This window comes from Tachysurus fulvidraco, chromosome 8 (genome assembly GCF_022655615.1).
Source record: "Tachysurus fulvidraco isolate hzauxx_2018 chromosome 8, HZAU_PFXX_2.0, whole genome shotgun sequence".
Taxonomy (NCBI): Eukaryota; Metazoa; Chordata; class Actinopteri; order Siluriformes; family Bagridae; genus Tachysurus; species Tachysurus fulvidraco.
This window is the reverse complement of record NC_062525.1, coordinates 15,378,749-15,394,753: the sequence shown is the minus strand read 5'-3', so window position 1 is coordinate 15,394,753 and position 16,005 is coordinate 15,378,749. Positions and strand designations below refer to the sequence as shown.

Genomic DNA, 16,005 nt, shown 5'->3' with positions numbered 1-16,005 from the left:
CCTCCAGACTTGGCGCGTGACTTCACCACACTCTCTCTCTCTTAGTGTAACGTGCGCGTGTGTCGGTTATAACGCCATTCACATACAAATGATTATGAAACGAGATTAAACCTCAGCAAGTCTAGTTCATGTAAATACATCGTCTTACAGAAACAACTACAAACCCACTATAGATTGAATAAAGTTGAATAAAGCTTATAGTGTTAATTGTGAAAAAGTGATAATTTGTCTAAAATTGCACATCGCTCTTAATACAATGCACGTGTTTATATACCTAAAGCACTGAAATAAAATGGTGCATCATGTTAAAAGATGCTGCACGTGCGCATCTCCATAGGCTCAAATCCACCTGTAATTCTGCAACGATTAAATCTATTGATTATCAGACTGATGCATTCTGACACAAATGTCCCTTTTGTGTTTTTGTGCTCGTATTCTGGTAAAGACACTCCCATCGGTGTATTTTCTCAACACGACGATACGCGACACTCGCGGCTCCAGACAGCCAATCAGAGCGCGAGCGCTTTTAAAGGGCAGTTAAGAGCTCACGCGACCGTTTTAAAGTCTGACTCCCGGTTTCTCTGCATTGTGGACCATGATGCGTTGGACCTGCTAGTTTTGAGGTGGATCTAATTTCTTTCGAAGAAGAATGGAGTGACTGAATTTCAAGCATCTCGTCTCCTTAAGAGTGAATGCACTTGTTGAGCTTTTTCTTCCTCCTCCTCCTCCATCTAAAGGACTAGCACCAGGGAAGAGGCTACAGGTTCGCAACAGGTTCAGCAATTCTCCCCACCGCCTAGGTAATCAAGCCTAATGCTCCTTTTTTCATTTGGATTCAAATCCATTAATAGTGCATTCATTAATAAAAACGCAAATTTAATTTTGCAAGCTCAGGTGTAATGTGTATATTTCTCCCCCTTTAGGAAATCCGAGACGTGTTGAAAATAAAGGAGATCGTGTCCCGATAACGATGCCCGTGTTGACGAGTCCAGATATCGCCAAGAAGTTCAAGGAGAAATGGATGCTGCTTCATCCGGAGGATGAGGAGGATGCGGGCGGCGCTGTGAGCTTTGATGACAGTCTAACGAGTCTGCACTGGCTACAGAACTTCTCCATAGTGAGCGCGGCTCCAGACAGAGCGCCCGGGTTCGGATGGCGACCGCAGCAGCTCCTGCACCCGGCGGGTAGCACAGAGTCTCCCTCCAGCCCTCCTGCCGGTGACACAGCTGCCTCGGGCACTGCACACACTCCCGGAAATCCCGCCGCCTCCTGCAGCAAACTGGCCGGATCGAGCGTCTACACGCAGATGTACGGGCTCAGCGGAGCTCAGCCGCATGAGGAGGTCGATTATAAAACTAACCCTCATGTGAAACCGCCATACTCATACGCCACACTCATATGCATGGCCATGCAAGCCAGCAAGAAGACCAAAATCACCCTGTCCGCCATCTACAGCTGGATCACAGAAAACTTCTGCTACTACAGACATGCTGAGCCCAGCTGGCAGGTAAAGTACATATATACTGTCATTTTCTTCAAAAAAGTTCAAAAGCTCTTTACAAAGTGGTTTTTCGTTCAAGGGCTTGACAAACACCTGTAGTTAAGTATAATATAATATAGTATAATATAGTGTAATATAATAAATAATATAGTATAATATAATATATAATTATAGTATAATATAATATATACTACTATAGTATAACATAATATATAATATAATAAAGAAAAATATAGTAAATACTAATATAATATAATATAATAAATAATTATATAGTATACTATAATATATTATAATATAGTAAATAATAATATAGTATAAATAATAATAATAATAATAAGTATTATTATTATTATTATTATTATTATTATTATTATTATTATATTTACATTTATTTTTCTTCCGTAATATAAAAGCAACCATAGAGATGTATAATTTAAACCAGTGTAATTGCATCCTATTCTAATTGATCTCAGGGCTATGTGTATTATTAGAATAATCTTGTGTGCTTTAGTCTTTTAGTAATGAGCTACGAATAAAATTTATTTAAATATAAGCTATTATTTATTTTTAGTTCTTGTGTGGGACACAAAAAAACAAAAACTATACCAACAATGAATTACTTATCTGTATATAGCCTATGCATGGAATAATAAGATAAATCCTACATAAAACACTTATATAAACAATAACAAACTCAGACCACCAGTCCAAGTCCATCCTCTCAGACTGTGCAGTGTTTACTGTGATATGTGTTCAGATGCTCAGGTAAAGTAAAGCCTTAGCTGGGGACTGTAGCTGGAAACTGAACCCACTAAACCCAAGAGCCGTAGTGTATCCTGGGGCCTGTCTCTTTAATGATTGACCCCTTGGGGCAAGATGCTGGCAGCGTGGCACAGCTGATCATAAGAAACATGGAGTGCTGCATTACAAGAGAGCCTCATTAGGAGCATTTGCTTTTCTGTACACACAACACTCCCCTCCCCCAGTGTTCATCTCCACCAGCACCACCCACTGCGCACAGTGGGCCAGGGAAACAGGACACCTCGACCCGCTGTACAATGAGACCTTACAGGGGTCATTATGTAGGAAGCACAGCATTATTATAAATAAACATATTTTTTCAAAAATGCACTGCACATTGTAATTATGAAGAAAATACAGTATGTTCTGGTAGTGCACTTGATGTCTGAGTGTTTGTGTATAACCACTTGTGGTTTCTAAGAAATGAGTCACACATGAGCAAAGGTACATTTCTCCTTAATTAACTAATCCCAATCTCTTGCAGAACTCAATTCGCCACAACCTGTCTCTGAACAAGTGCTTTATGAAGGTCCCCAGGCAGAAGGATGAGCCTGGAAAGGGAGGTTTCTGGCAGATCGATCCCCAATATGCAGACATGTTTGTGAATGGTGTCTTCAAACGTAGGAGAATGCCTGCCACAAATTTCAGCACCCAGAGACAAAACAGAATTCTGTCCTCTTGCTCTCCTTACAGCCCTCAGCGGAACCCACAAACTGGATTGGATAACTACCAAGAACCTTTAGCAGGAAGCAAGCGCAAACAGGCCTGTCCCAAACGAGGGGGCAAGCTGGGGAGAATTTCCCAGTCCCCCCTGTTAGCGAGTGAGATCAAAACATCAGATGTGCTCCGGGGAGATTTCGACTTGGCCTCAGTGTTTGATGATGTCCTCAGTGGAAATGGCAGTACATTCGAGGACCTGGACATCAACACTGCACTGAGTTCCCTTGGCTGTGAGATCGAGGTGTCCTCTCAGAACCAGCATGGGTCCACTGTTTCCAAATGGTACAGCAGCGAGGATGAGCAGGCTTGTGCTTACCTGGAAATGAGCAGCATGATGGGATGTAGCATGGAAGACTTTCAGCGCCAGCAGCAGCCGCAGCAACAGCAGATACAGACCCATCAGCAATATTACGACGGACTGGCACTGTTTTCAGATCTGCCTCAGCAGCAGCAAGTCTGGGAGGTTAAAGAAGAGGCACAGGCCATTCCTCTATCTCTGGATCAGGGCTATGGTCTGTGTGAAGGATTTTTCTCTGAGATGCATATGTGGGAGAAGGGAGAGGTGTTTCTTTAAACATATGCACTGTTACTGCTGGTCTGCTGGCCTGCTGACTTTTGTTTTGCTACATTAGCATACTGAATGTTTCAAGAAAACTGTGTAATTATTCTTTTTACTTGCTTTGGATTTTTTCCTGAGAATCTATGCTAAAATGATAATGTTGATAATTATACTTATTCCTTTTTGAATATTTTTAAATCATGGTTGGATTCAATAACACGCTAATGACTACTATGGAACATATCAAAGTAGAGGCAAATTTTCTGTAGATAAATCGATTTAAATCTATATTAATTTTAGTTCACTTGATATTTTAGATACAGTCATAATATGAATGTGATATTTTTACACCTTAAAAAAATCAGATATTGGATGGAAAGGGGATGCAACAAGCCAAAGTGCTTTGCAGAAATATTTTCAGAGATTTTCAGAAATCCAGCACAAGCACTTTGAGGCAGTGTTTAAGTTTCATTCCTGTATATCACCCTTGTAATTTATTTGATAAAATGTGAGAGAATGCAGTTTCGTTGTTTGTTTTTTCTTTCTTTTTTATAATTCCTTTCTTTTTTTTACACAAGCTGTTTTAAATGCCATTGTCCTGATTTTTTATTAATTGTTAGGAGCAATATCATGTTAAGGCAAGGACTGTTTTAGATTTGTATTTGTATTGAGTTACCTAACATGCAACTTGAATCTAATTATATCCTGTACTTGAATAAAAGGATCAACCATTTCTGCAGGTTGTTGTGTAATTATATGTCAGACCGTTTCATTCTAGTGCCATTTCAACCTTGTTGCTCATTATAAACATTTATATACTACAAAACGGACCATAGTTGGTTTAAAGGTAAGTCCCTGGGATTAGTATAAATCTCCAGCAATATAATATTTTTACGTAAGAGTCTCAGCATTTAAGAACGTCCACCATTTACTATTTTACTAGAAGGTTTTAGGTTCAATTACCAGTGGCCTCCTCATGTTTCTTCTGCCCCAGCATCTTTTAGGGGACATTTAAATAAATAAAGTATCAACCGTGTGTGTGTGGGTGATACCAGTGTTACTTTATATGCTTTTTTGGTGGTGTTTCAACTTTCTGGGTTTTCTGATCAAACCGAAACATGAGTTTTAAACATTATCATAATTTAGGAATTTCCACTGTTCACAAAACCAACTCATTATATTTTAATAGCTTGGATATTGATCACAGAGCCTGAGTCAGTCACTCCAGCTGAACATGATGCCACACACAGGTCATCATTCTATACCTGTTTCCCTGCTCTTGTGTGTTTTACTGACAGGCCAGTTTACATATCAACAAGGAAAGCGCAAATATGTTTCAGACATGTCTGGACTGGTCCACTTCCTTTAAATGACTTTTAGTTGCACTGAATAAATAACCAAAAAGGAGTCTGTGTCCCCCCAAAGACCTCTGCTGTGCTGAACCTTACATTTATGGGTAAAACAAGAATATGGCTGGACGAGCTCAGACACTGATAACCTTTTCACAAATCATATTCATGAAAAATTTTAAAGTCCAAGAAAAAAATAGGACATGTTCTTGAATGTATACATTGGGCTCTGGTTTGGGATCAGAGAGTGTCTAAATTAGAGTGTCTAAGCAAGTATTTTACTTAATTATTTTTGTATATGCTTTGTTTTAGTTTCCAAATCTCACAACTGGAAAACATTAGCAGTGAAATTCCAGTGCATTTGGGGCAAAAAGTAATACTTTCACATTTTAAAATCTCTTTTTAATGAAAAAGGATAAAAAGGAAAGGATTATACAATCACGTTGGCGCTGCCTCCTTCTTCTGGTGGTCACTATAGGGACCCCTCTGGGTCCGTAGTATAATTCACATTCCTAGAACTTCAGGGAGAAGCAGGGATGCTGATTCCAGCTCCCTATGGTTAGACTAAACAAAGCAATGTTCAACATGTGAAGCATTTCCTCAGTATTCATGTTTGTGTTTGCTGGATCACCGTGTGGAGAGGATAACGCACACTAACCTGATGTGCAGCCTTGGTGACATAGCACAAATGAGTTAGAGCCTTGATGATGGTGTGGGTGGAGAGGCTAAGGAAGCGGAGGAGGTGATGAGCGCATCCCATGGGAGACATATTTATGTGGAGGTGGGCTGGAAGAGCTCCTTGGCAGTACAGATAACATTATCTCCCCAGCGGCATAGCCTCAGCGCTGTATTTATATGGGCCACAGTCTCTACTCAGGCCCAGCAAGCGGACCTGTCAGCAGGAACAAGGGCTGCTGTCACGGCAGGGCTGCCCAACATTGCTTTATTTCCCCCTGGGCGCGGCTGGCAGCCTCTGATTACAGGTGTTATGTAGGGATGCCAGCCAGATTTCACACAGAGAGACAAGGTGGCTTTGCTGTACAGATTGCAAAATCCACTGCACTCAGCATCAGCTTTATGATTAGGAATGTAAAGTCACTTTTCATTGCTATCTTGGCTAAGTTGTGTAAAATGGCATTTCATTTCATTTAAGACAAGGAACTGGATGAAAGTAAAACAATTTGAAAAGATGAAATTTTATTCCCACAGTCTTATTTGTCAACAATGATGCAAAAATTTATGTATGTAGATATATGCGTTTAAGGACAATTTTATTTTCTGTTTGTCTCATCCAAAGCAAAAAGCACATTTTGCTGTGTTTTTTTTAGACATTTCTTCATACAAGTGAAAAGTAAATAATGTGAGTTTGTGTCCAACTGAGAAGACTTTTAATTTTGAGACACTTTCCTTATCTCATTTAGAGCTTGACTAAACCACACAAACCCCTTTATTCTAGTCTGGATTGGGGGACCCCCACAGTACTAGGTTAAAGGGCAAAGGTAATTTTGGAAACACTTCTTTAGAGAGCTGTGATGGGACGATGACATTTAGTGCGTGAGAGATAAAACCTTTATGTCTCCTGCACCATTTGTTCATATTTATTGCGTTAGACGACTGCAAATATCACTTTGACAACTCTTTCACAATATATAAGGCTATTAATGTTATTGTAAAGCTGTCTGAGTATATTTTATTAATATGCCTTGAATTAAAGAATAAGAAAAGAATTCTAGTCTAGTCTAGTAGAATTAAAGTAGAATTGACATGTATTTAAAATTCAATTATCTATCTTCTCCAAAACTGTTGTCAACGATCAAACTAACACATCTTTTTTTTTTTTTTTTAATTCACCCACTTTTATAATACATTTAATGATTTGGATACAGATTTGAAATCAGATTAAAAAAAAAAATTCAGATCCTCGATCACAGCAGAAACCTTGTCATTTTGGCTGAACTGCAGTAAAAGGGCTGCGCTCACACAAGACTTTTACAAAACCACCCTTTGTTGGCACAACATTTAAAATGCAGAGCCTGTGTTTTATGCGTTTTTAATATGCTAATTATATCTTTTGTGCTGAAACTGTCCAAATACAAATACATATACAAGCTCCTAAATTTGGCCAGCTGTTTACGCCTCTGTGACAAAGTCTGTGTAGCAGGGCCTCAGCGCATAGACATGCAGAACACTTTGAAATGCTTCCTCCTGCACAGACAACAGACAGCCTCTGCTCACACATCTCTCCTTTGCTAAACGAGTGTTTAAAATATGCTGCATGTGGGCAGTATGTTTTTTCCATGAATAAAGATTGTATAGCTCTGTTTACTAATTATTGCAATCAACTGTAATTATGCAGTTGTGTTATTATTATGATGATGATGATGATTTTTAATTATTTTTAATTATTTTTATTTTTTTTAATTATTACTATTACTATTATTATTACTACTGAGTAATGTATACTTGTATGTATTGTACTTTATGTTTTGATGAAGTTTGACATACTATAAAACGCGTAAAAGTTTACATGAAGAATAGTTGAGAATTTCAGCATTAGAGAACTGTGATAAACGTTTCATTTCCACATAATGCTGATATATCACATGTACTAGTAAATTAACTCTCGGTGTTCAAGTGAGCCTATGTGTGGTAAAATGAACACTGAAAGTGTCAGATCAACACTGAGGATTTTGCTGTATAGAAAAAGATTGAGCAGTGATCGGAATTTAGAATGAGCTCAGAGTTCTTCTAAATGTCACTCCTTCCCGCCTCTTTCATCTACTCTGTGTGCCATAAAGTGGGCTGCAAACTAGGGTGCTGGCTGGCAAGCTGGCTACTCAAAAGCATTCCTCTGGGGTCTCTCAGGTCTCTTGGGCTGAAGGGGGGTGTGAGTGAGAGAGAGGAGGAGGAGAAGAAGGAGGAAGAGAGAGAGGGAGAAAGAGAGAGAGAGAGAGAGAGAGAGAGAGAGAGAGGGAGAAAGAGAGAGAGAGAGAGAGAGAGAGAGAGAGAGAGAGAGAGAGAGAGAGAGAGAGACAGAAGCCAGAGGCCAGCATGTTGGGGTGTGCAGGACAAGAGGCACCATCCTGGAACTTGGCCACACGCTGTGCCCAATGCCAGGCAGATGAGGGGAAAAAACTATTTCAACTCCTTTCTGTTTCTTTTACCATCCAAAGTACTTGTAACAACTGCTTTTATGCCACAGAAACCTCTGAATTTCTGCCATTCAAGTATTATAAACCAGTGAAGGACAATTGTAATATTAAAGGGTTGGAAATTCAAATTCACAGTACAGTACAAAGATAAGTAAGAAGCTATTTATTTATTTATTTATTTATTTATTTATTATGACAGAAACCTATTAATACTTTGTGATGGTTCAAATTTAAGCAAATTACATTTAAGTAATTTGTTAAATATTTTTTTTCTATTTGATAATAGGCAGATATTTGTTCTTTTTTCATAACCTTAGAGAACTAAATGAACAACGTTTCTAAATCTTTTTGGATTGCCATTTTTAGGCGAGTAGAAAAATCTGCATTTTGTAGACTACACATTTATGTGTGAACACCTTTATCCTGCTGTGTGCACATCCACAGCCCTTTAACTCATTCCCCCTCCACTCCTTTGCTTTTCACTTGCCTCTTATTTGATTAGCCATGCTTTGGCTTTGTGTGCTGCCTCGCATTTAGTGCTTGTGAAGGGCAATTCAACACCCTCTCTGTAAGCCAGAGCTCCATCTCTCCTTGTTAAAGGCAGTGGCGTGTTAGCTTGGCTCTCTTGAATCAGATCCTGCTCAGACTCTGTCACCTGCCTCCCAGTCTGTCCACCGCCTACACAGGCTGAGGGAAAGCTCATTAGCTTTAGCGCTCACCCTAACTGGCAGCAGAATTAGCACATGGTTGCATAAACATGACGCTGCTCAGGGGAAACGTGAGACATGGCTTCCATTTGAGTAGCTCCCTTCTGTCCTTCATTATTCATCACTCACCTGAGTACTATGTCCACGGACAAGGTGGTGACAAAGCCATTATGAGTCTAGACACACAGAGACCTGACTTAACGCCTTATATACAACATTGAGTTTTTTTAGTCTGATCAAATTTCTGTCTATGACATACTCAAGTAATTATTAGAATGCAGTGTGTAATGAGGGACTATATAACCTGGCATTGTTTGCATTGTGTCTGCGCTGCAGCAGGATACTTGTTTGGACACTTGCAAAATGTGCAGCTCATGTTCTTCCTGGAGGTCTGTTGCTTCCCTGTTCCCATTTCACTCCAGGGGAAGGGATTTGTTGTTTTGCTTGTTGAATGGAAAGATGTCATCCCTTTCATCAGTAGTACATGAGGCGCTCTCTGGAGGGCTCCCATTTTTATGAGCCTTTTTTATGGGGGGGTCAAGCCCCATGGCTCCTGAGTCCACAGGGGATTTGGGAAGCTTCACTTTGGGAGAAAAGTCAACTTGTGTTAAGTGTCTCTATCACTCTCTAAAAGAGCACATGAAGCTTAAAGGATCTGCATGCAAATGTAAGATCTAACAAGACACAATAGTACATTTTTGATTCTAAAAATATATGCATATATTAACCACAGACATTTATATTTTCTCATTGAAACATTCCTAAAGTAAGCCAATAGTCATATTAGACTACACAGTAGGCATTATTGTCAGTGTGAAGGCTGAATCAGAGAGACTGTGGACTGGAGGTGGAGGTATACAGTACCTGCTGATACCTGAGAGAGGGGGAGAGCAAACACCACCACCAGGGCTTCATTAAAACTGATTGGGCCCACAGGGATCACACCTGTTCCTGGAAGGTTGCACACATGCGCAGTGTTTCAATCATCAAGAGGAGCAAGGTTAATGCCCTACAAATACAGAATCAGGACTACATGACTGCAATGGACTTTACGAAAAAGCAGATATCTCTGGAGGCTTTACTGTGTGGAACATTTCAATATTTCCCTTGATGAGTTTGCTTCCTGCTTCCTCGCCGTAATTCACTGATTTACCCCTGACATTATCATGCATAGAGAGCACATCTCAACCAAATCTTTCACTGGAATCTGTGTTCTTTTCATGCAAATCATACAATTTTTTTTATCTCTGAAGACAGACTAAGCGTGTACATCTGCAGTGCCAGTGTTCTAGATGAGAGAACATAGAAACACACACACACAAAGATTGTGTATGTGAGAGAGAGACAGAGCGAGAGTGAGAGGGAGAGAGTGAGAAAGAGACAGCTAAATGCACGGTATAGTCAGTATAGTTGCATGGCAGAGCAGTAGGGCAAACCACTGACGAGCTGAAGCCTACTAATTGGACACATGAGGCCTGAGGTGAGTAATAACTCTCTACTGAGAACAACAGCACAGAGCTGGGAAGTGCTATATAAAAAAAATGTCTTTGTGTGTAGCCATGTGTTAAACATTTTACTGTTTATAATTAAATCGATAGTGTTTGACAACACAGAACACATCACAAGTGTACTCAAGGAAATATAATTTAAGGCCATGCCTTAAATCTGTAGTCTCTCATCTTGCTTACTTGTTATGGTAGGAAAACACAATCAGAATGGAGAGTCTCTCTGCTTTAAGGCTATAGCTGGCATATAAAATAGGTCATATATTTTATATGTTCATATGTAAATTTAAATAATAAAATGTCATTGTCATGCGTTTTATGTCCAGTAAGTCTATTCAGGTATTTAATAAAAAAAATTATTCACCTAAATGGCCTGTTAATTACCCTTGTGGAAACCAGTAGAGGGGTAAAGGTATTATCTGCTATATCTCCAGGGTTCTGGAACAGACCTTACCGTGGCCATTTTTAAGTTTGTCCTGAGATGCTGCAATGACTCTCTGGAGTCTGTGGTCCTTTGGACAGGTGCTTAATGACAGGATCAGGGATGGGGGTGATAATCAGGGGTTAGGGACAATGTTACATTAGGTGTTGACAGGGAGAGCGGAGCTATTTTGCTCCTGTTTTGCTGCTCTTCTTAGTCATTAAAGTTGTCCACTTAGTAATACAGTGCTTAGTTTGTCACAAAAGATATATATCTATAATTCTATACTCACAATGTCAGTGAAAGAAAGTGAAAGAAGTAAACAGTTGCTTTAATGATTTTGATTAGAGACCATCCAAGAGCTGTCTTGGAAAACAACAAGAAAGTAGCTGTTTCCTACATTAAATGTGATTCAAATTGCACCTTAAAATGTTTAGGACATTTGGATGTGTTTGAATATCTGATACAAAAAGCAAAATGTGCTGAAAGTCCAATGGCTGAGATGTTCTTTTGTTGCTCTGTCATGAGGGTTTGTCCCACTATCCCACTTGATCCACAAAAAGCAAAAAAGAAGAAGAAGAAAAAAAAACTATTTCACTTTCTGATCATCCCAAGCCTTTTGCAACTCCTGTTTGAATTCACACACTAGCCAGTTGGGTCTGGCTGAGGAAAAAGTTCTGTTCTTCTTAATGAGCCGCGCTGATCCTATGCCAGATTACACTCAGTCCAGAGCTGCACTCTCTCCTTGTAGTGCCAATTATGCAGAACCTCAATAGGACTGGGCTTTTGCAAAGAACAAATGATACAATGTATAGTTCACATGCCAAATATATCACATAGTAGTTTAGCCACAGGTCAATGTGATGTGTGATGGATGACACCATAAACAATAGTTTGTAAAAGGACTGAAATGTTGTCAAAGAAAAACTAAACCGTAAGCGTTCATGAAGTTTAACCTGTATTTGAACAGGAATTAGAGGAATCACTTATTTAATTTGTTGAAGTTGATGGATGAGCAGACTTCGCTGTTTCTGTAGTGAATGCCTTGTCTCTTGTCTGCATGTACTCACATCATTGTCTTTGTCCATTTGGCATGGTGTATACAGTGGAGTAGATGTCTTGGGAATTTTAACTCTGTCTGTTGTTTGTGGAATTGTGCCCCATTGGGATTTGTGACAGGTCTGTACTGCATATGGCCAGACTGCATTCTTTATTCTAACTGACTGACCAAAATAAAGTTCAGAAACAAAAAGCCAGACAGATCTATGCTATGTTGGTTAGAATAGTTAATTTGTTCTTTTAATAGGCAACAGTTAAGTTGTTGTCAATAGACTTGAAATACATTTGCTTTGAACTGGTTATGTACTTTCAAATCAGTTCATTCATTCATTCATTCATTCATTCATTCATTCATTCATTCATTCATTCATTTTCTGTAACTTCTATGACCACGATTGTGGTAGATTCAGGGCATTTACCGGATTACTGTACATAAGAGAGAATATGGATGTGATGTCAGTCCCTCACAGGGCACCAAACGCACAATCATTCATATATAGGGGCAGTATTTTATAATTCATTGAAAACTTCCTTTCTTATGGCCTAAAAATGGATGTTACAAATTTCTCCAATCTTTGCCTGGCTCCAGATAATGAATACCATAATGTGATGACACAGGAGGTGCTGTCTCTCTCTGGCCTTGTACTTTTGGGCCTCCCAGCCTGTCCACTATCCCTAGATCTTTTTATGTGTATCCTGGCTCCTCAGACCTCCTTCTGCTCCCCTTAGCATGACAAAGAAGGCCTGCTGTGTTACCTCCCAAGACCAAGTTTGGTCCACCGGTAGCCTCATTTACTGGCGCAGCTCCCGCTGCATTGTAAAGCTGTTGTTAAGAGTCTGGGCAGGCTGGAAAAGCCTAATTTTAAAGTGGAGACAATGCATGCCTGCTTTACCATATAGTGCTATTGCAGATAGCATGCCCCCTTAGTTTTATGTGACAATCCAGACTTGTGTTGGCTTTTTAAAAGCACAGGGCACTTGTTACTTTTTGGTGCATTAGCATTAAGAAGGTCCTAGAACATGCCCTTGTTTATCCAACTATGTTTTAACTTAATGTCCTACAACTCTTAGACCTTGGTGAATGAAAAATTCTTTACTTACTGGTAGACCTATATGCTTCTTAGTTTGGTGCAGCCCTGTGACATTAAGTCTGTGATCATTTGCTGGTAACATTATTGACAAGTTTTTCAAAGGCTTCTGTCAGGAATGTATAAATCTCTGGAGGTCACTTGAACAGGTATTTGAACTTGGTTACATGCTGATAGACAAACACCCTTGCAGACAAACACATGATTGCCCTATTTAGAGTGGCACTCTAATGAAAATCAGCAAAGCTGTAATTTCACTGGCAGGGCATTGAAAGTGCTTGGTCATGATTGGGTAAGAGCTGCTTAAAGAGAGACACGCTCTCTGCCCAGGTCCTAGGGGTGCGCCATGGACATGTCTGAGCTTGCCTTTCTGAGATCATGCCAGCGTCAGGCGTCTAACCAGAGACCAGATCTCACTGGATGGTCAGCATATGACCAAGGCACAAAACACTGTGTACATAATGACTGTAGAAAAGAATTAAATTTATTGACTAGAGCTCTCATAAATACCATCTTATATGAAATATCCTCCAATTTACAGGTTACTAACAACACATTAGAGGGCCATTACAGTGAAGTGGAGTTATGAAAAAACAGCTTACTGATTCTAGCATTTACCAAACACTGGATCTGGAATGAATGACTACAAAACAGTGATTTCTTAACTTTAAACTTATAGAATCATGAGAAATTTCTATAAATTCAAATCATTAATATCATATGCTAGCAAAAAATAGAGCTGTTGTCAAGGTTGAAACAAACAGAGTCAACCATGCGAAGACGAGATATACAGTATAGTAAAATGAATTGCTTAATTTTCTTGCATCAGTTACTTTAGGAAGTAAAATGTTTTGTATCTCTCTACACATAAAAACAAGTGGAAAAAGATCTAACATCTAAATATCTTTCTACAAATATCTAGGTATTTATGTCTTAAATAAAGTCTGCATAACAGTTTGAGACTACAACAGACCTGTAGTCTCAGTGGACATTTTCATTCTAAATCACAACTGGACAAAACCCAAGCTTTGATGGGCTTGAACTATCAGTGTTCATAAAACAGAAAGCAATTATGACAGTTAATAACATTTATGGCAGAATTTTTTTAATTGGTTCACCCAGATACTTAAATCTTGAAATGCACCAACCATAAACATATTAGATCTCACACAGTAGAGAGCATAAGAGTAATATAAATAGTATTAGCTTAATATCTACTGTAAGCATGTCATCCTGCCAGGGTCAGAACAGCTCACGGTGGGAATGCACGTCAGAAGGGCACCCTGCATACATACACCTTAATGTTTTTAGAGAATTTAGAGTAGGCATGTAGCTGGCATGTTCATGCAATCAGTAATTTTAATAGTAATCCTCAGGTACTTCATTTTAATCTCCTTTTTATCAAGGTTGATTAGCATTAATGAAGCTCTTCAGGATGTTACTTAATGAGTATTCTTAATCTAAATGTAAATCAGATGGACATCACTGTATATCTTGCCATCTTTTAAAAAGAACATTGTAATCCATAGTACATGCTGTTCTTTAAAATTAGTTGTGTATCAAAAATAGTGTGCTGAGGACTCATTTTAATGAAAAGAAAAGGTTTGAGGCTTTCGTCGAAATCGACCCCCTGAAGCATAGTGATTCTAAATTCTCTAAAAAAAACAAAACAATTGCGTAGCAGTGTGCAATTTCATAAGCTTGAGAAAACAGTGGTTAACCTGAGACCAAGGCCATACCTCAACCCAGGGCAAGTCTACACTTGCCCTGTGTACTGATTAGACATGTAATTTGTGTGCAGGAACAATAGTTCCTCACTAAAACAATGCCATGTGTGCTGTAGGACAGTGTTGGGGAGGTCCACTCTAATCGGTTATTTGACTTTTCCGGTTGTTGAAAAGCCTTGCACTAGAAGTGGATTATTTTTCATGTCTCTGATTATAGTGCTATTGTTGTCTAAAACTGAAAAGTAGTAAAACTGGTATTTTTTTTCCTTCAAAAATAATTCATGTCAGTTCCTGAAGTCTTGAAGTTTATAGACTAATGTTTCCCTAAAGAATCAAGAATAAATTTGTAGCATAATATATAATTTTTCAAGGCACCAAACCTGTCATATGATTATAGTTATGTTATAAAGAATCCTATGTTTGTTCAGGATATCTTACATAAAATGATATTTACAATATCAAATTTAAATTTAACACAAAATATTACTACTTTGTGAAATTTCTTTACTTAATTGGCCCTTTGTAGTCTATTCAGTTATAATACAGCATCCGAGTAACGTTGTAAACTGGAATATTTAAGTTATTATTTAATTACTAACTGAATTAACACGTTTAAATGCAACAAACCTTTCTGCCTTTTATATATACGGTCACTGATCATACCAATGAGAATATATGTATCACGTTTAAAAAGTTGCTAATCAAAGAAGAGCATTACCTAGTATTATATTTACAGGCAGATCACAAATAGCAGAATACATAAATGGGACTAAAAGGAACTAATAAAGGTTTTTTGTTTCAAGAAGACAAAAGCAGAGCTGAAAATGACTACAATTAAGACTGAAAAAGTGATGACAGTCAATCCAGCACAGTGACGTTAACATTTAAGCCTTTCTTTGAAGATCTTATTCATATTTGGCTCCTTTCACCTGTCCATATAGATATTGTCCATTCTATTCTCATTATTATCTATCTATTAGCATCAGTAACAATTCCAGTCTTCTTGGTTAATACATTAGTCCCGGGTACAGAGACAGTGAAGGCTACTTCTTGCATTTGTTATATGGCTGGCAATGTTTTATATTATCAGAGGTACTTACCATATTCTGATTTAAATTTTTGTCATTCAGGAACACCTACTAGAAAAATATTGCTATCATACTCTGTAACATTAGCTAAACATAAGCCAATTTTATTAACCAAAAGTAAATAAAAAAACAATATCAAGACATTAATGGGCGGCACAATTTTTCAGCCCCCAATTCAATACTAATGCTTTATTATGGCAGGCTCCTCCACTGCATTAGCGTCACACTCATCTCTGAGATAAAGCATTGTGTGGGCATTTTGAAGGATCTTGTTAAGCTCATGTGTAATGAGCAAACATGTTCAGGGATGTAATTAGCAGACTAC

At 38.6% G+C, this 16,005-nt stretch overlaps 1 protein-coding gene across 1 annotated transcript; it reads left to right on the top strand.

Annotated features, from left to right (window-relative positions):
- The first annotated feature begins 545 nt into the window (after positions 1-545).
- foxj1b (forkhead box J1b) lies at positions 546-4,317 on the top strand. Its single transcript, XM_027137544.2, has 3 exons — positions 546-800; positions 924-1,507; positions 2,790-4,317. The coding sequence occupies exons 2-3, from the start codon at positions 971-973 to the stop codon at positions 3,597-3,599; spliced, it is 1,347 nt and encodes a 448-aa protein (XP_026993345.1). The 5' UTR covers positions 546-800; positions 924-970; the 3' UTR covers positions 3,600-4,317.
- Positions 4,318-16,005: the final 11,688 nt, after the last annotated feature.

What these genes read in the sequence shown, in the direction of transcription:
- foxj1b (XM_027137544.2), top strand. Translation starts at nt 971, where the DNA reads ATGCCCGTGTTGACGAGTCCAGATATCGCCAAGAAGTTCAAGGAGAAA. An exon ending in ATGCTGAGCCCAGCTGGCAG is followed by an intron (nt 1,508 to 2,789) that starts GTAAAGTACATA and finishes AATCTCTTGCAG; the next exon opens with AACTCAATTCGCCACAACCT.